The following is a 20,289-nucleotide window of genomic DNA, read 5'->3' on the forward strand; positions in this document are numbered from 1 at the left end:
CTCTACTCACTCATAATGATATTAAATAAGTATCTGCGCGGTAAGACAAACTTATTTTATTGTCACACTCACGAATAGATAAACTTTGCTTATATAAATCACATACATAATGATGTATGTATACAACGCGGTGTCACAAGTTTAGAACCCATTTGCTTTTTTGACAAAAAAGAAAAGAAAAAATAATAATAATAAATAAATAAAATGGATTCGCATTTTATTCTGCCTCCTCCTCCTCCTGATTTTTCCTCAGAAAATTTTTCTGAAGACTGAAAGGCTTTTAAACAAGACCTTAAAATATATTTAACGGCAACGGAAAAACTCGAGAAAAATGACGAAGTCAAAACAAGCATTCTTTTGCAATGTCTAGGCAAACGAGGCCGCAGAATTTATGGAAACGTTGATTTTCAAACTGAGGAAGACAGCCTTAAATTTGCAACAGTTTTAGACAAATTTGAAGAATTTTGTAACCCTCGAAGAAATGTAACACTCTCTCGTTTTCAGTTTCCCACTGCTCGTCAGGAAGACGCGGAATCGTTTGGTGAGTTCATTACTAGGATAAAAACACACAGCCAAGAATGTAAATTTAGTGAACTCTGTGAAAGTTTAATAAGAGATGTAATAATAATAGGTACTAATGACTCACGTTTACAATAAAAAATTATTGGCCGAATCTGATTTAACTTTGGAAAGAGCTATAAAAACGGGTCGAACGGCTGCATTTACTAGACAAAGACAGGGGGTATTGCAGAAAGAATTAAAATCGGTGAACTTTACAAAAAAAAAAAAGTTCGTAAAAAAGGAAAATACTAATAAACCACAACAATCCGGAAGTGATTTACCACACTCTTCAAATAATAACTACAGTGAATGACGAAATCAAAAAAAATTGTAGATTCTGTTCGTTCTCACATTTTCGTGGAAACTGCCCTGCATACGGTTGAATCTGCAATAAATGCAAGAGACAAAATCATTTTGCAAGTAGATGTCCTGCTAAAAGAGTAGTACAGAAAGTGTACCAGGAACACAGTGAGGCATCTTCTACAGACGATGATAATTATGAAAATTATGTGAACAGCATCTCTGCCAAATTCTCATCCAAGAAGAAAAAAGTAACAAAAATCCACAAAGTTAATGCCTTAGCTGAAGATTGGAACATTAATTTACAAGTCAATGTGACGAACATACAATTTAAAATGGACTCCGGCAGTCAAGTTAACATTCTTCCGATAAAAGATTACTACAGAGTATCGGTTCGTCCAAAATTGCATTCAACACAACACTTTCTGCCTATAACGACACAGCAGTACCAGTTCAAGGTAAGTGTGTTGCTCAAGTAATAAGAAATAATGTCAAGTATCATGTCATGTTTGTCATAGCAGATATAGATGCATCTCCAATACTAGGACTAAATACCTGTACTAGTCTCAACCTAATAAAAAAAAGTATGCAAAATTAACACAAATAACAATGATTTTCTCTCTGAATTTAAGGAATGCTTTGGAGAACTTGGGACTCTCCCTGGTATTCATCACATCACAATGGACTCAGAAATTAAACCTGTCATAAACCCTCTACGGAATATTCCAGTTGTACTAAGGAAAAAATGAAAAAAGGAATTTATAAAAATGACAGAGTTAGGTGTCATTAAACCTGTATCAGAACCAACAGAATGGGTATCATCACTGGTGATAGTAGAAAAACCCAATGGTTCCCTTCGTGTATGCCTTAACCCACGGAATCTTAAGGCTATAAAAAGCATTATAGGTTACTAACAGCATCAGACATAATACAGGAAATGGCAGGTGCAAAGTTTTTCACTAAGCTTCATGCATCTAATGCATTCTGGCAGATTAAAGTTGATGAGGAAAGTTCCAAACTTCTCACTTTCAACTCACCTTTTGGACGCTACAGATTCACATGTCTACTATATGGCATACACAGTGCCAGTGAAATATGTCATGCAAAAATAGCAGCTATCATTGAACATGTTGAAGGATGGAGAAATTCACAGGATGATATCATCATTTGGGCAGACATGTCAGAACTCTTTCAAAAGAGAACTACTGAAGTTCTGAATGCTATAAGAAAATCCAGCATGAAACTAAATCAATCAAAGTGTCAGTTCAACATAACTGAGTTGACATTCCTAGGACACAAAATATTCAGTAGAGGGATTGAACCTGATGACAAGAAATGCAAAGCGATCATGAACATGCCAGATCCAGCAAACAAAACAGAACTCCAGCGTTTTTTATGCATGATAAACTACTTAGGAAAATTCATTCCTAACTTATCAACTGCACCTCTTCACCTCTTGTTATTAACTGCACCTCTTCACCTCTTGTTGGAAAAAGATAATATGTGGTCTTTTGATAAACCACAGAAGGAAGCTGTTTGACGACTAAAAAAAATTAGTTACACAGAGTCCAACATTAAAATACTTTGACCCAGCGCTTCCCATCAGAGTCTCTTCAGACGCATCAACCCTAGGACTTGGGGCTATGTTGGAACAAAAACACAATAATAACTGGGCTCCGGTGGCATTTGGTAGCCGTTCTCTTACATCACCTGAGGGCAACTATTGCCCACTGGAACTGGAAATGTTGTCTATAGTATTTGCATGTGGACATTTCCATGAATTCTTATATAGGCAACGCTATCTAATAAACAATGATCACAAGCCTCTCAAAACCAAAAAAAAACAATTTCTGAAACCCCACCCAGAGTGCATTTCCTAATAAGGTTACAGAAATACAATTTCGAAATTGAATACACCCAGGGCAAACTAATGCACGTTATTGACACACTCATCTGTGCAGCACAAAAGTACAACAATCCAGAAATCTCTGACAAAGAAATTGACTTTTTTGTCCACTTCCTAATTTCTTCAATACCCATTAGCGACAAACGTCGACAACAGCTTATAACTTAGACGGCTAATGATGAAACATTACAACAACTGCAACAGCAAATCAAGTCAGGATGGCCACAGCATCGAAATAATCTCGACGCCTGTCTTCAACCATATTTTAATTACAGAGATGGTATGACATACCAGGAAGGACTACTATTAAAGGGTCAACCAATATGCGAGCAGAAATGTGCAGAATTTTACATCACGCACATCTTGGTATTGAGAAAACCAAATCCAATGCTAGGCAGTCTCTTTTTTGGTCAAACATGAACAAAGAAATAGAGGACATGATAAAAAATTGCGATTCATGTCAACGCTATAGCAATCGACAAAGTTCAAAGCCAGAAATATGGCATGACATTCCTGACCAACCATGGCATAAGGTTGGTACAGACCTCTTCAGGCTGCAGGGGAAAGATTATCTCATGGTAGTGGATTACCACTCAAAATTTTTTGCAATCAGCCATCTCACTGATACAACAGCATCAACAGTAATAACTTGTACAAAACATATCTTCTCGAGCCATGGTATACCCAAACAGGTAATATCCGGTAATGGCCCCCAATTTAAGTCTCAACAATACAAGGAATTTGCTACAAAATGGGATTTTTTTCCATGTAACTAGCAGTGCAGAATACCCACAATCTAATAGTTTAGTCGAGAGAATCATCCAAACAGTGAAGAAAACACTGCACAAATGTTTCCAGACTGGAGACGATCCATATCTTGCTCTACTAACCTTACGTACAATGCCTGGCAAAAATAACTCTCCTTCACCAGCAGCTAAACTGATGAACCGCCAACTGAGAACACTTCTTCCAAGCATAAGAAATAATGGTTATGATATTTGCAGATCATCCCCAACTAACATGCAGAAGGTAAAATAACATATCAGCAATAAGCATGTGCTGCCTTCACAAAAGATAGGGGACCACATCAGAGTATGTGATGGGAAAACTTGGTCCAGGGTAAGCAAAGTGATTGAACATTGCTCTCAACCAAGGTCATACTTGGTACTGATGGGTAATGGCAGAACTATATGCTGAAACCGCCGAGATCTACTGCTAGCACCTCGTTCAAAGGTACCAACAGCACAACCTTACCCTGACACAATATTTGGTTTATCCAAGCAAGTTCATCAACCAAGATCAGGAGCACCAAACCCAGCATCTCCAGAGTTAGGAGTTCGATCAAGGTCAGGACGACCAATACATCAACCCAGATGGATGCAAGATTATATATGTTAAGTAAACTGCATTTCAATAGCAAAGGACCTTGGGAGGGGGATGTTATATATGTATATATATACATATATATACGATAGACATTTACTGCGGATTGACAGTTGAGGACACTTCCGGTAGCTGGGGCTTCCGGTAAGATGGCGTTCTGGAAATAAAAGGTGTTTTAAACTACTCGAAGTCAATCTCTTTCCTCATATCTCTTCCACAGGACATCCTAATCTCTACTCACTCATAATGATATTAAATAATTAAATAAGTATCTGCGCGGTAAGACAAACTTATTTTATTGTCACACTCACAAATAGATAAACTTTGCTTATATAAATCGCATACATAATGATGTATGTATACAACAAATGGGAGACAGAGAAAAGGAGAAAGAGAGAAAGAAAGAGAGAGAGAGAGAGAGAGAGAGAGACGGCCAACAACCAGAGAGAAGGAGAGAGAAAGAGAGAGGGGGAAACTTTTATTGCGTGCTTTTAAAAATCTTTTCTTTTAAAAAAATATTTAAATCGTGTATATGTTTATTTTCATTTATTTATTTTGTAAGTTTCACCTCGATTAGTTGTTTCGGTTTTTACAGTGGGGCTTATCTCGCGTGTGACATTAAAAAAAATGGTTATTGATAAAAATAAATTTCTCTCCCCCCCCCCGTTCCCGGAAAAAAACAAAACGTGTAACCCTCTTAGTTTAAATTTTACAAAAATTTCAAACACAAAAATTTAACATTTTTGATAATTTTATAACATGTTTATTAGGCACTGCCAACCGAATGTGAAGAATTGTGAAAAAAGGATCGCATGATTCCGTGACGTCAGACTTCTGTTAACTATACGAACTATGGAAAAGCAGAAGCGACTTAATGATTTTTTAAAACCTTTGTTTATCTTTTTCAAACTGTAATTAATAATTAATCTTTGTTATAATTTTATTATGTTTTAAGCAGTGGCGGCTCGGCTCGTTCATGGAGCTGTGGGACTGCAGCACCCCCAAGTTATTTCTACACAGTATTAATGATAAAATTAAAAATAATACGTTTGTTTATTATTATTATTATTATTATTATTATTATTATTATTATTATTATTTTATTTTTTCTATGTGTACATTATAAAATCATTAACTTTAATGTCGGTATCTCCAAATTCATATAATAACAAAAATAAAACTTGCTTGGAGCTGTGAAATTCACAGTTACACTTTCTTAATGAAATTCTCTTGTGCGCATCCGCGGATTAGACGCTTTAGGCAGCCGATGAAAACCGCTTGAAGAACTGTCGCTTGGCGCAGTTCCGTGTCGTGAAATTCGTTGTTTGCTTAGAGTGTGCGCCTGTATAGATATGATAACATTGTTATTGAAAGAAAAAAGGAGGTTTACTTATATTTTTAAAAATTATTATTAAAATCTGCACATAACGTGTTCTTGTACATAAAATATTGTGCTATTTTTTTTTAAATACGCACACTTTTAGCGTTGCGATTTAAGTCGGTAGCAGACGGAAATATATAATATGCAGAAACTGTTTATTTTTATTTATTAAAAGTATTCGGGAAATTAGCAGTGAAGCTAACACGCGGCCAAGGGTAAAAACCAAATATACAATAAATAAATCTTACCATAAAAATAAAGTTACTTTTCCATCTACCTGCCTTTTTGTTTGTTTCTTTAAAGTAGTTTTAAATGCTATTTATTTTGCAACAACTAAACTTTACAAAAAAAACTGTTTACATTTTTTCCTAGAAACAAAAAAGCGAAGAAACAGTTTATGTCGAAAATATATTTTAGTTAGAAATCTTTTTAACGTGTATGTTTTAGATATTAAAAAATTAGCATTTATTTGCCTCCGACAAGGACAATGTTAGAAGTTTTACACTTTGAAAAATGGATTTTTTACACAAGATTTTTTTAATTAAAATGTGTTTGTAAGTAAAAAAAAAACACAGTTTTTTTTTTATAGTTATGCATGTTTAAACTTTACATTGAATTTGTTAGTAGATGGGTCAGATAATACGCATTAAAAAAAGTAAATAGAAATCCTTCTGGACTGAGACAATTTTATTTTTTTGTTTTTTGGGGAAGAAAGCTACATTTAAAGTCGATGTTTTATAATGCTTATATATGACATTCTATTTTCTTATAATAAATCACTTTATGTCGATCTTTACCAATTTTGTATCTTTAAATATTTTTGTTTGTTTGCTCACTATATAAAAATGTAAACTTTTTTATTTTGCATTTTATTTACAAATACGTTTTGTTATAAATACATCTTTAAAAATAAATTTTGTAAATAAAACTGTTATTAAATAAAACGCTATTTTCAAATAGTAAACTCCTAAATTAACCCTCGTAGGGAGGCAGGTAAATTTCAAAGTTTTTCTTTTTTGTTTTTATAAAAAATAATTTACTTTTAAAAATGTTTTTCGTTTGTTTGCAAAAAAAAATAAAAAAATAAAACGCAAACTTTTATTTAATCTGAAAAGTTTAAAAGGAATAAATGTATATATTATTTTTATTATTCTGTAAAGTGTACATAATTTAAAAAAATCTTTTTAATAAAAAGTTTTTGCGTATTATCCATTTCTGATTGATTATTTGTCTTTGTTATATAATTGAATATTTATTTGAATGTTTGTTTATTATTTGATTAAATATTTATTTATATATTCGAATTCCTTTACACGATATTAAAAAAATACGTAAAATTTTTGAAGCAGCACCCCCCACCCCACTAATCTCAGGCACGAGCCGCCACTGGTTTTAAGATTTATAGTTTAATGATTAATAATATTATAAACATTTGTATATTAAATATGAAATACGCTTTTACTGAATGTTCATGTTCGGCTTCCATACTTTTGTTCGGTAAAAAGAGACAAACAAAATATGAGGGGGCCTACAAAATACTTAATATTTGTGCAATAATATTTTAAAATCTGTTTTAATTTGGCGATAAAATAGCTGACAATAGCCATGTTTATATGAAAACTTAATATTAAAAAAAAAAATTTAAACACAATTAATTAAATTAATCTATGTCGTAACGGAACATTTTGAAATAATGGAATTTTAATCATTTTAATCTTTTAAAAATTAATTCATTTTTAGGAAGTTTCTTTTTCTTAGCAATTCAACTGATTATAATATATATTAATAAAAAAAAACGCTATTAAAAAAACGTAATGATATTATATTTATATAATTTTTTAATTGCAACTTCAAGGTAAGTTTTTGTTCAATATGTGTATTTAAATTTAAAAAACATAAATATTTTTTACTTAGTTGAACTCTTATGTTTCATGATAAATAGAAATTTTGATAGATTTAAATATATTTTGTTCGAATTTCGAAAAAAAATAAACGGAGGGGGGGGAGAAACACGCACTAAAAAAATATTTCCCCTCGTATATTTTATGAAAACTGCATTTTATATGTAATTTCATTCTAAAATGGATAAGCATCGAAAACTTCCCGAAAATCTTACCATTAGTTGATTTTTGCTAGATTTATTGAACACGGGTATGTTTTCACGTTCGAAATGCTTACAACATGAGAACGTTATTTTAAAGCGCCAATTATGTAAACATGATTTTTGTCTCGCAATTTCATTATTTTCGTACGATGAAAAAAATTTTTTTTTAATTATTACTAGTTTATTTTTCCCTTTTGATTTTAAATGGTACAAAAGTTGTATTCATAATATTAATTTATAATAAAGTTACATCGTTTTACATATAGGGGGGGTAATTCTGTGGTGACTTTTGGCGGTGTCTAATGGTTATTTGCCGTTGGAATATGACCTAAAGAAAGGAAAACGAATTTGTTTTTTTATTTGCAACTTCAAGTCGGTCGCTCTGAAGATAGGATCGTTTTAACACAAATGCTAAAATATTGTTGAGAAAATATAACAATGTTACGAAACAGAACTATTCGTTATATCAAAATAAAGGAAACCAATGAATAAGAAACAATAACAAATAATAATTATTTAATTAAATTAACATCTTCAAAACCAATACGCAAATTAGTTAACCTTGCGTATTTGATATTGCATCGACATCAACACTATATAAAAAGATGGTGTACTTGATCCCTACCAGAGTGCTCCTTTGAGTCACATTTTGTTTTTGTGGGGAAGCAATTAAATATTATTATTTTTGGTCCCTACTAGAGTGCCGCTTTTTGGGGAGCTGGTTTTCTCCCATATAAAATGACCTTGTGTCACATTTTGCTTTTGTGGGGAAGCAAATAAATATTATTAATTGGAAATATTCCGTTTTGATTGTATTGTTTGTGATAGAAATGGGTCTAACGTTCACATTCATTCATTAAAAAGAGAAGTAACTCATTGCCCTTTATTATCTCCCATGATTAAAACAGCATTTTGGCAAGCAGAGTTACTTGCCTATACATTGGCCAGTCAATAACAGGGAAATATCTAATGGGCGTTTGCTCAGTGACAGGCGATTAAATATGTCATTTTCAAAGTAATTCTTTCCAGTTATTATTTATGTAATACATAATTATTATTGCTAATCTACAGAATCGTTTGCATCCATTTTATTTTTTCATGTTTGTGTTTCACCACCCACAAAGAACCGTTTTATTTCGCACTACATAACAACATTCAATGTAAGACTTATTATGATACCATGATTGATGTCAAACTTTCAACCGGTTGAAAGTTATATGGAAATCTACCCTCTCGGAACAGATAAAGAACAACTTTTTTAGAGTGAAAACATTTTATGGGTTACCAGCATGGACTCAGAGTAAAAAAACTTGAAAGTAAGTCAGATGGAACTTACATTAGAATGCTATGGGCAGTGTTAAACCGGAAAACACACCCAAACATTAGCTGTCTGTATGGTCGGTCGCCCAGGATCTCTTCAGTAATAAGAGAAAGAACACGATATGCTGGGCATTGCTACTGAAGAGGTCGTCAGTGATGTGATACTGTGGGATCCTAAACACGGATCCACTAACGTAAGAAGGCCTGTCAAGACGTACACAAAATTATTGACAACGACACTGGCTTACAAATTAGGAAGATCTTCCAAAGGCCATAGAAGATAAGTATTTGTGGAAAGAAAGAGTCAATTTAGTTCAGGCTATACGATGATACGATGATTGGTGTCAAACTTCATCTTGTGATAGCAGCTTTGTTTAAAATATTTTAAGGTGTCATATCGTGTGTGCAATAGTGAAAGGTCAAAGGCGAAAGTTAAACTATGTTCTGAATAACTTTTTTTATTTATGAATTTTTAACGATTAAGTATGAGTCTTGATACACCTGGAACTCGTTGGATTGTTCATGTGACAAGAGAGGGAATTGAGAATGATTAATGAAAAGAACTTAGTTTGCTTACTTCTACATTGGATTTGAAGACGATCATGTTCTAATCTGAAGGAAGCAGTCCTGCAGTAATGTATGCCACAGAAGAGAAGACTTTACAAAGAAGCCTTGTTAATGGATATTTCACCTACTGCTAGATACACGGAGGAAAAGGGGACTTTTTTCTTGTTGTGGTATCGAAGCGAAATTTTGCTAGTAATGTTTTACAAGAGTAAGTCAGAGGTTGAAGCTCAGTCGACCACCTACTATGGATATAAGGATAGAGTAGAGAGAGACCAGCAACGTAACCTCTGTGAGAAAGTTGCTGTAAAGAACAGAAAAGGTAATCTGCCACTAGATTTCGAAGTTGATGCGGCATCAACACTCCATGTTAGGATGTATCTGACTCATATAAGCGGGGGTCGCATCAGGAGTAACATACTTTCTGGAGAGGTAGAATGATCCAACCATTTTTCTTGCGAGCTTAACAGATTGGATGTATGCTTTTCAATGATGTAAAGTCTGTCAGTGCATCTTGTGTAGATCCGTACATTTAGCCTTGCACACAGATTTACGGATAGATAATCCATGATACCAAAATAATTTCTTCTGCTAATTGTTTTTCTGTGGAAATTGACAATTTAAAATATTTAATTTCAGATAGATGCAAGTACACTCGCTGCATCACAACAACCAGCAATTGCAGGTCAGTAATATATTTTTTACTACTTGAATACTAGCTTAAGCTGGGTGAGACTTTATAGTTATACGTTTTTTAATTTGCATTTGTAATGTTGTTAGACAAGACGGATTTGAGATCAAAATAAAATCAATGAACATTTCAACCGTTTTTGACCCATTGGGGATGCAAACAGAATTTTCCCAGAGTCTAATATAACTTTACTGGATATATATATCCAAATGTTCTCGCTTTTGAGTAATTTTCAGAAAAATCTAATGGTTGGAAAATCTTTTATATCTTAAAAAGTGATATTTTGGGCCATTTGACCCCTTTGACCTGGAAACGCAACCAAAATATTAATAAAAAATCTGAGAATGTTACATTTCCTCCCTTGCCTAGTTATAATTTCATACAAAATTTCAGAAAAATGTAGTCATTGAGAATTTTAGGAACGAAAGGACAAGGGTGAATTCTAAGGTCCAAATCCGACTAAGTCAGTGGACCAATTTGAGTTGAAAGTCCTGAAAGGGGTATACGAACATTTAATTAAAACATTAGATTGGTGTGATATTTAAATGTGAAATATTTACGTCATAGACGATTACTTCGCCCCCTTAGCAACACTACTGTTTATGTCCCATTCTGAAGATTAAAATCAAGATATAATGATAATAAATCTTGTGTCTAGAATTCGATTTTGAACAAAATCCATTACATAATTTTCATTCTAGAAAACGCTTAAACTTAAGGGGGTTTTAAGAAATTTAGGAAATATTGCTTACTTGAAGTTTGGATAAATTCAATGTAAATCTAATGTAATATTTGAATTTTCAAATGGGAGGTTGCATCCATATTGTGGCATCTAAAATACTTTAGAATACTTCAAAGAATCTAAAATTCTAGGAACATTTATTAGTTTACGTTTACTACCTATTTTAAATGTCAAAAAATCAGAGTTATCTGAATTTCCACACTCCATTTTACCTCCTTTTGAATCAACCTAAACTAAATATAGTTCACATTATGCTCTCTTACACCTATTAGTCGTGTTTTCAAATTTATAATATTTCATCTGTCATCTAAGCTTCAGCCTCTGTCGCCCCTCTGCCTGTTCTACAAGTATTTTAATGATGAATGCTTTGACGAACTGTAAGCATTTGTACCCCCTCGATGTACATATCCCGACAAACCCAACAAGCAGCAAAATCCCACATCTTCACAGTTGAGATCCCTATATATAAGAGAGCCTTCTACTCCAGTAGTTTCTTCCCCAGAACCGCTGGACTTTGGAATTCCCTTCCGAGTTCCTGCTTCCCCAACTGTACTGACATGCAGAAGTTCAAGTGTAACGTTAACCAACATCTTGCTGCCCAACTCCCAACATAGTACCCCTGTAGCTTATATCCCTGATAGTAGCCCCGTACATCAAAGTAGCAATGTGCCTTGTTTGGGGTGAAATTGTAATTTAAAAAAATGCTTGATTAATTAGTTTAGGAGTGAATCCTGTACATACAGACATCAGGTTAACGAGAAAGTTTTTGCGGTTTTTAACTTTTAAATTCAGATGAACATATCTCGACTCAAACAAAATTTATTGATTGAAATAAACACCATCAGAATCAACATCCTTTGCCAACGCAAAAGGAGTTTATTTATGCCAATAATGTAAAAAATCTTGTGTTCTGGTGTCAATGAAGTCCCTGAAAGCGTTTTTGATATTGCTTAGGTTTTTTAAGCATTTCTCACGCAAAAAGATTTTTAGATGCTTGAAAAAGTGGTAGTCGGTAGGTGAGAGGTCTGGAGAGTATGGCGGATCAGGCAAAGTTTCAGAGTCGAATTCGTTCAACTTCTGCAAGATCAGTTTAGCAATGTGCAGTCAGGCATTGTCGTGAAGGAGAATTGGGCCTTTTCTGTTGACTAATTCTGCGTGTTGTTGTCGAAGTTTCTGATGCATTTCATTCATTTGCTGACAGTACTTCACCGCCGTAATGATTTTGCCTGCATTCAAAAAAACTGTAATGAATGAGACCGGCCAATGACTACAAAACAGTCAGCATGGCCTTCTTTTGGTGCAACTCTGGCTTTGAGAAATGTCATAGAGTTTCGTCGGCATCTAACCACCGAACTGAGCATTGCCGGTTGTCGTAAAGAACCTACTTTTCATTACAAGTTACAACCCGGTCGAGAAACGCATCGTACTTGTTATGTAAAAGAAGGGAACATCGCACTTCATAACAGCGTTTCTTTTGGCTGTCATTCAATTCGTGAGGCACACATTTATCAAGTTTTTATCATTCCAATCTCTCTCAAGTGGTTGGAAATCGTTGTATATGTTACATCTAATTCAGAAGCAAGTTCTTGTGCGTGGATTAATTTCAACTTAGGCTCTTAATTGATCGCTGTCAACATTCGATGGCCAACCACTATGCTCATCATCTTCAAGACTCGTTGCCATCACAAAATGTCTTAAACTACCATTGTGCTGTACGTTCAGTAGCAGTTCCTATGCCAAATGCTTCATTGATATCGTGAGCTGTTTTTTTTTTTTTGGCCTAACTTGAAGTAAAGTAAAAAATTGCGCCAATGTGCTGTTTTTTCCATCTTATATTCAATGTTCTGAAAAGAAGACAATTGTTTTAAAACGATTGTAATTTAAACAATTAGGTAGAGCACTTTTTCAAACGGTATATAAAGTAAAGAATTCATAATGAAAACTTATTAAAAAATACATCATTTGAAATCAAAATTAAAAATACCGCGAAGACTTTTTTCTTAACTTAATATATAAATATACATGCATACTTAACTATAAATAGATAAATATTTAAATGATTTTCTATATTTCGCTGATGGATATAGATTACTACCTAATAGCTGCACATGTGCATCGGCTTTGACTTTGACGGTTATTTAAGCTAATTCTTGATGCATGTTGGTAGAATATATGCGTTCTTCTCATTCATTTTTAATCATTTTTATATTTTCACCCAGCTCGACATCGTCTAACATAGTCATGCATGCAAGAAGTTGAATTAATTTTAACTCACATGCTTAGAATTACTACCACTAACACATTTTAATTCATTTGTACTGTTATGCTCACTGTGCATAGATTTTGTTTTTTTAATCTTGTTTATTACCTTAGGGTTACTGTTGTATGGAAAGAAAAATAGCGTTTTTCTGTTATTTCAAGGATATTTTTAAAGAAATTGATCGGTAAAGGGCCCTTAAAGTATAAATTTTTTTCTTATATATATTTTCATTCAGTCTGAGAGATAGTGACAGAGTCAACGTTTGCGTATAGAAATAATGAATTCCCCTAAAAAATTGCTTACTTGCCCCCTAGTGTTCTTAAAAACAAAAACTTATCGGTCCCCCAACAAAAGGAGGTGAACCTGTAAATTCACACTTGTCCGTTCGTTTGTCCACATTTTTCTCAATAACTACGTCTTGGAATTTAAAAAATTTTTGCACAAACATTAAACATGATATGAGTAAAAAAGTGACAGAATGGGGTTTCCGGGAAAACTCTGGTTGCCGTCCTAGGGTGCATTTTGGGTTAAAATGACTAAAATTGACACTTTTGTGCTTATTAAAAAAATGATGCCTTCGATTTTTATAAAACTTTTTTTGAAAAGTTGTAACTAACTGATTTCTCTATAATTTTGTTTGTCTATACTTCACGATAACTCTTGGGTGTGGCTTAGGGACTCTTTTAGGGCTAATAAAAACACTCCAGTTTTGGGACTATTTTACCATATTTGTCCAAAATTTTCTGTGTATGACTATTTAGCAGTTTTGCATGGTGCTAAACTCAAATTTAAATATGTTAAGGCCTTGGGGACTTTTGGGGCTAAATGAGCGGGGGGCAAATGACGGACTTAGTCATTTCTTTTTTTTTTTTTTTTTTGCATGGTGTAGAACTCAAATTTACATATATTAAGGCTTAAAACTGCATCGTTTGTTCATTTTCACCAGGATTTGACGTCTCCCGGGGACTTTTGGGGCTAAATGAAGGAGGGGGGGGGGCAAATGCTGAACTTAGTCATTGCTTTTATGCCTCGTTCACTATGCACTCCCGGCGGACCATGCATGCTTCACTTGTTTTAATTTGATTTGATCGATTTAAAAATTAAATCCGCATGAGTTTTTTCGCATTTGCAGACATATATTCATCACTAACCCTAACCTGTCTTAACCTCTGCATCTACTTTGCTTAATCTCCAAGCTTTCATGACCATTTTATTCTATCAATATGTTTTTCTTTTTATAATTTTTGTTTATCACCAAATTAATCACCAATTACAGTAATATCGTGGGGATGTGTAAAATATAAATATATTTATAATATAAAGATAACAAGATTCCAAGATAACAAGAAGTTGATTAAGCTACTACATTATTACATGCTTTCAGTCTGTTTTTAACAATTTTTATTTATCTTCAGGTACAAGTTCGGTTCCTGCGATTGAATCAGCAGCTGCAAATAGTGAGTATAACTTTCTTAAATATACTAGAAAACTAATTTATATAAAAACTGAGTTGTCCGGGTGTGGTGAGGTGTGATGAATCAAAACAATAATAAAAGGGAAAATAAAGAATAAGCGAACGAAAAAATGGCATAAATAACCATGTTTAAATATTAACACTTTAAAAATCGAAAAAAAATGTGCGTTATATCGGCGCGTATGTACAACCTTAAGATAATGATGCTGCCACGATAACCACTGCTCTACGATGGCGTCAGCAAAGTAACGTCCTTTTTTTTCTAGTTAAACCAATTCAAGAAAGAACGTTATTCACGCACGAGTGTTTGGCTAAATTGTCATGAAGTAGCGATTTTTTGCTACCCTCCTTCATTGCAAACGTCTATTTCTATAGAAAATAATTGCTCGTTTTTTTCTAATTCTCACATATTATTCGACTGAGACATCGCCCTTTCAGATGGTACCGGTTTTGACTCGGTCCGATGCCACTGAGAAAAGTTTTAGGCAGACATACATACATACATACATGATGATTGCAGCGTCTTGTCAGACGAGCGCCACTCCCTCAGACACTTAAAGTCCATCAGCCTAAAAATTACTTTTTTTTTTTTTTTAGTCTTATCGATGAATTCACACACTCAAGCAGGCATGGCACTGAAGACTGTCATTCAGATCAATTATTACATTATTACATGCTTCCAGCATTTCAAGCCTCCACACGTCACAGGTTTTCCATCGCCACAGGACCATTTTTATAGACAAATGATCGAGGGAGTATCTATATACAGATTACAGAGTCTTAGCTTTCTACGACAGTTAAGTCTCTCTTTCTCGGTTCAAAATGTTGAGATCCAGCAACAAGCAAGAGCAAGATAGTCAGCAACAAGTTAAACTGCAGACTAGCTTAATGTGGGAACTGGTCTCCCACTTTATGGTTTTTTAAATCAGAGATTTGCTTCTCCTAGAAGGGTTGCCTTCACCACGGCTTATGGGAGCCCTCTCCACCCCAGCACACACATATAAACACACACGGTGCTAGTTGGCCATTAACTCTGAAAAAGGGTTCATTCGCCCTGGTCGCCGGTGACCCGACCATGAGGCAGGTAGTACTGGGTTACAGAGTACCAGTAGCATATGATATGACCTGACTGTAAAACACATACATGATGATTGCAACGTCTTGTCAGACGAGTGCCACTCCCTCAGACATTTAAAATCCATGAGCCCAAATGCCTGAGGGAGTATCTATACAAAGATGATGTTACAGAGTCTTAGCTTTGTACGACAACTAAGTCTCTCTCTCGGTTCAAAATGTTGAGATCCAGCAACAAGCAAGAGCAAGATAGCCAGCAACAAATTAAACTGCAGACCAGCTTAATGCGGGTACTGGTCTCCCACTTTATGGTTTTTTAAATCAGAGATTTGCTTCTCCTAGAAAGGTTGCCTTCACCACGGCTTATGAGAGCCCTCTCCACCCCAATACACATATACACACACACACACACACAAATATACACGGTGCTAGTTGGCCGTTGACCCAGAAAAAGAGTTCATTCGCCCTTTGGAAGATCTTGTTTTTAATCCTTCAGGGAGACTAGCCGCCCTCCTCACCAAACAAGTCTGGTGGGGGAACCAGTTTAGTCGCCGGTGACCCGACCATGAGGCAGGTAGTACTGGGTTACATGGTACCAGTAGCATATGACATGACCTGACACAAAACACATACATACATACATACAAACAGAAAGGTGAGATTTATATAACAGATGATCCTCATCATCATCAATGCATTTTTGCATTCTATTGAATTTTGTTAGGATCTGATGTGTTCTGGCAGTCTGCAATTCTAATCTCCAAACTCGGCAGTCTTCAGGATGGATTTTATTCATTTGATGTACGTTCAAGTTTTCATGGATTTCTAGACTTTCCTCCAGCCTTGCACCTCAAGATTTCCGCATTTTCTCTCATGGGACTTCTCTCAACATAACCGAATTAATATAGTCCAGTGACTGCTAGGATATCATCAAGCTTTGGTATATTTAAGGTAATGCAGACATTGGCAAGAGTGATGACCTTCTATGGCGACTATGGAGAAGGTACTAGATAATATTTCCACTAATAATTACCAAATAGCAAGAGAACCATCTTATGCAAGTTATCTTCTAAACAATATTAAACGCCCAGTCGAACTAAAGACGTGGACTACATGTGATCGGTGTTTACTGTTTCTCCCAAAGATATTTTATCTTTATTTGTAAAAGGGGAAACCTTTCTTGACCAACACACTGTTTAATTTATTTGAATAGCGAGATTTTCTACAAATAATCTAGTAAATAAAGGAAAAGCCAACGGATATTTATATTAGGAAATGTAATATTTCATTCTCTGACAAAATAATGCTAGAAAGGTTTATGTTTAGTAATAATAACATTTTTATTTATTATAATATTTTATTGTTTTTTAATGACGTGCGATCTAATACAAATATTTCCAAAGAATATATTTGTATTCAGTTTACGAAGATATTGTAGTTTGATATGCACTGATTTGTATATCAATCCTAAAAAAACCCTAAAAAGACGTTATAAAAGAACTTGAAGTCGATGCGACCACGACGAAAGTGGGATTTGTTGAAAATTGAATGCTGACAAGAATCCTTTTTATAATTATAAGCTATTCTGGCATAAAATAAAAAGTCGATGCGACCGAGACGAAAGTGATATTTAGAAAATTGAAAGCGTCGAAAAATGGAAGTATTAAACGATTCACGCTGAATTTTGAAAATTTAAAGAGTCGAGTTCTTATAACCGAATTGAACAGGTTAGACCGTAGAAAGTAGTACGAATGCTGCGTGTTGCCACGACATTGCCTTCGCCACTGAATGGCTTTATCATATTGTTCAGGCCGGTGGCCATTGCTGAAATAGCTTGATCGTTTGTTGATCAACTCGTGCAAAGTCGTGGTAGCGGTCCTCCAAACGCATGGCTAGAAATCCAACAATCACCAAAGGTCACACTCCTACTTCTCAATTCGGGCTGCTTTTATACAGCCTATCTTACCATTTTGCATGTGTGCGGCGAGATTTTGTGAGACCGCAGTTTATAAAACCAAAGGTGCCATCTTTAATCTCTCTCTCTCTCTCTCTCTCTCTCTCTCTCTCTCTTTATCGCTCGACTTTACCCGACACACACGCGTGGTAAGACTTCTGTTTCTTTAACTAAAGACACCACTGAGAACATTTCTTTTTTTTTTTTTTTTAAATTACATCTAATTGCAAGAGTAATGAATTTATAGTTGTTTTTTTTTAGTTTCAAAAAAATATATAAAATAAAAAATGGGACAATTAACGTCCAAATTCTACTTACATCTAACAGAAACATGGCCCACATTGTTAAGATTGTTAAAACTTAATCCGGTTAATCAAAATGTATAAATTTTACGCAGTTGGAAGAACAGAATAGAATTCTTGGAATCTGGAATAAAACGATCCATCAGGAGAATGCTTTTTTCTATAAATGGTGGACACTATGTAGAAGAGTGACGTGAAAATAGAAAATCCATATTGAGGGAAAATGGTTGACACCTTCTTTGTGGAAGACATATTTGGAAGAAGCAGATATCTCGGAATAAATGCATTAAATTTTGTGGATGGAAAAACGTCAAAATATTCTTGTGCAACACGCTTTAGAAAGTGATTGTAGGTCATGAATGCAAAGATTTGCATATGCAGTGTTTGTAATTTTTTATTGTGACTAAACTTTCAGGAAAAAAATCGAGTTTACTTTATTATATAGATAGTATCAATCTGTTTTTCTTTTAGAAGTGCTGTTTATTTCCAGATTAATCACCAATTATAGTAATATCGTGATGCTGTATGAAATGAAAGGATAAATATTGCAAGGCAATAACAAGTCTGTTCAGCTAGTACAGTATAACATGATTTCAGTCTATAATAGCTTTTTTATCTTTAGATGCACTTCCAACTCATAGGACTGAACCGGCAGCTGCAAACAGTGAGTATAACTTTATTAAATATTAGCCGTACCCGGCCATGCGTTGCTGTGGCTCAATTTGTTTAAATGCCCCCCCCCCCAGGCCAAATTTATGTTTTGTATAAGAAGGAATTAGTGTGGCAAACTGTGTTTTTGGCTTCATTATATGAAAATATTCGTAAGTTAATTAATAAAGAAGATAATTTATTTCAGACTGTTATCCTTATAGTTGTGTGTGTGTGTGTATGAGAGAGAGAGGGAGAGGGAGGGAGAGAGAGAGAGAAAGAAAGTAGGGAAGAGTACACACACACACACGCACATATATATGTACATACATTCAAAAAGCGCAAATTTAAGCTAAATTGAATGTAACTGTTTAAACAACCTATGTCTCATTTGATTCGCCTTTTATTCCTCTAGAATTTTACCTGTCCATATTTGCCTTTTAATCGAAGTGTCCTAGTGTTCAGGTCAATTTAAAAAATTAACTTTAAATCGAGAAGGCAAAAAGAAACCCCGCAGCAACAAATGAGCTTAAAACCAGCTTAAAATATCCACCTTTTAGCATCTCTAATCGTAAAATATCCCCCTTTTAGCATTAGTATTAGAAAATGTAAACAAAAAACGATTTACAAATTCGTTTACTGTAAGTAATGCTTTGATTTTGTTTAGTTTTCGTCAAAAAAAGAAATGTACAAATGTGTGTATTACTTCTCTCTCTTTCTCTCTCTCTCACTCACTCGATCTCTCTCTGTATCTCTCTCTATCTGTATCTCGCTATACCTCTCTTTCTCTGTCTTTCTCTTATGCGCTCTATCTCTCTCTTTATGTCTCTCTCTCTCTCTCTATATATATATATATATCTTTCTCGCTCGCTTAAAAACAAAAACATAACTCTCTCTCTCTTTTTCTTTCTCTCTCTCTCTCTCTCTCTCTTGCTAGCTTAAAAAGGAAAAATATAACATATGTGAAGGATTCACATTTTAAAATTGTGAAAGTAAATTTATGAGTAACTATATCTTAAGTTTTTATTTTAACGATTGCATGGTGTACAGAGAGCCGCCATATTTGTAAAGGTTTGACGGGTTAGTTTTTGTAATAAGATGTGTATTCCAGAATAATGGATTAGTCATCTCTCAGCTAACGAGGATTGCCGGAATTTTAGAAGGGAGGAATTATAATTTTTTAACAGGGAAATGGAAAGATAATTGTATGTCAATGAGTTTATGACCCAGTTACGAATGGTGAGACCCCATATCTGTGCATAGTGTAAAATTCCTCCCGATGATTACTGGGTATAGTAGGAGGACTTGTTATTTAGAGGGGAAAATAGGAACTAATTCCTCTAAGATGGTTGCGATTGTGATGATGTTGCTCCTAGGATGTAATGTAGCACTTTATTATAACGATTGAATGTATATGTAATTGCGTTCTAAAGTTAAAAAAGGTAGTGGCTAATAGTCTAGACATAATAAATTTGTATGTGGCATCCGTTGTTGCAAACCTATGGTACTTTGGTTCAGAGGGAAATTTCTGCAATCAAAATATTATATAGGGGATAATAGAAAACTTATATAAAAGTAATCCTCATTACCGTCATCATTTATAATTCTAGCATTTTATTTCATTT

At 34.3% G+C, this 20,289-nt stretch overlaps 1 protein-coding gene across 8 annotated transcripts in view; it reads left to right on the forward strand.

Moving 5' to 3' along the window:
* Nucleotides 1-20,289, forward strand: part of LOC145252842 (opioid growth factor receptor-like protein 1) — a 109,353-nt gene that overhangs the window by 21,017 nt on the left and 68,047 nt on the right. For 3 of the 8 annotated variants that reach the window (XM_080112829.1, XM_080112835.1, XM_080112831.1), the window contains exons 2-4: nt 10,159-10,204; nt 14,628-14,669; nt 18,639-18,680. In XM_080112829.1, coding sequence (XP_079968955.1) covers nt 10,159-10,204; nt 14,628-14,669; nt 18,639-18,680 — 130 coding nt within the window. Of the gene's footprint in view, nt 1-875; nt 1,320-10,158; nt 10,205-14,627; nt 14,670-18,638; nt 18,681-20,289 lie in introns of those variants that run through there. The other 5 variants (XM_080112830.1, XM_080112836.1, XM_080112832.1 and 2 more) reach the window with 2 other exon arrangements.

The sequence above is a fragment of the Euprymna scolopes genome, chromosome 29 (assembly GCF_053919585.1).
Source record: "Euprymna scolopes isolate OS-2025 chromosome 29, ASM5391958v1, whole genome shotgun sequence".
Lineage (NCBI taxonomy): Eukaryota > Metazoa > Mollusca > Cephalopoda > Sepiida > Sepiolidae > Euprymna > Euprymna scolopes.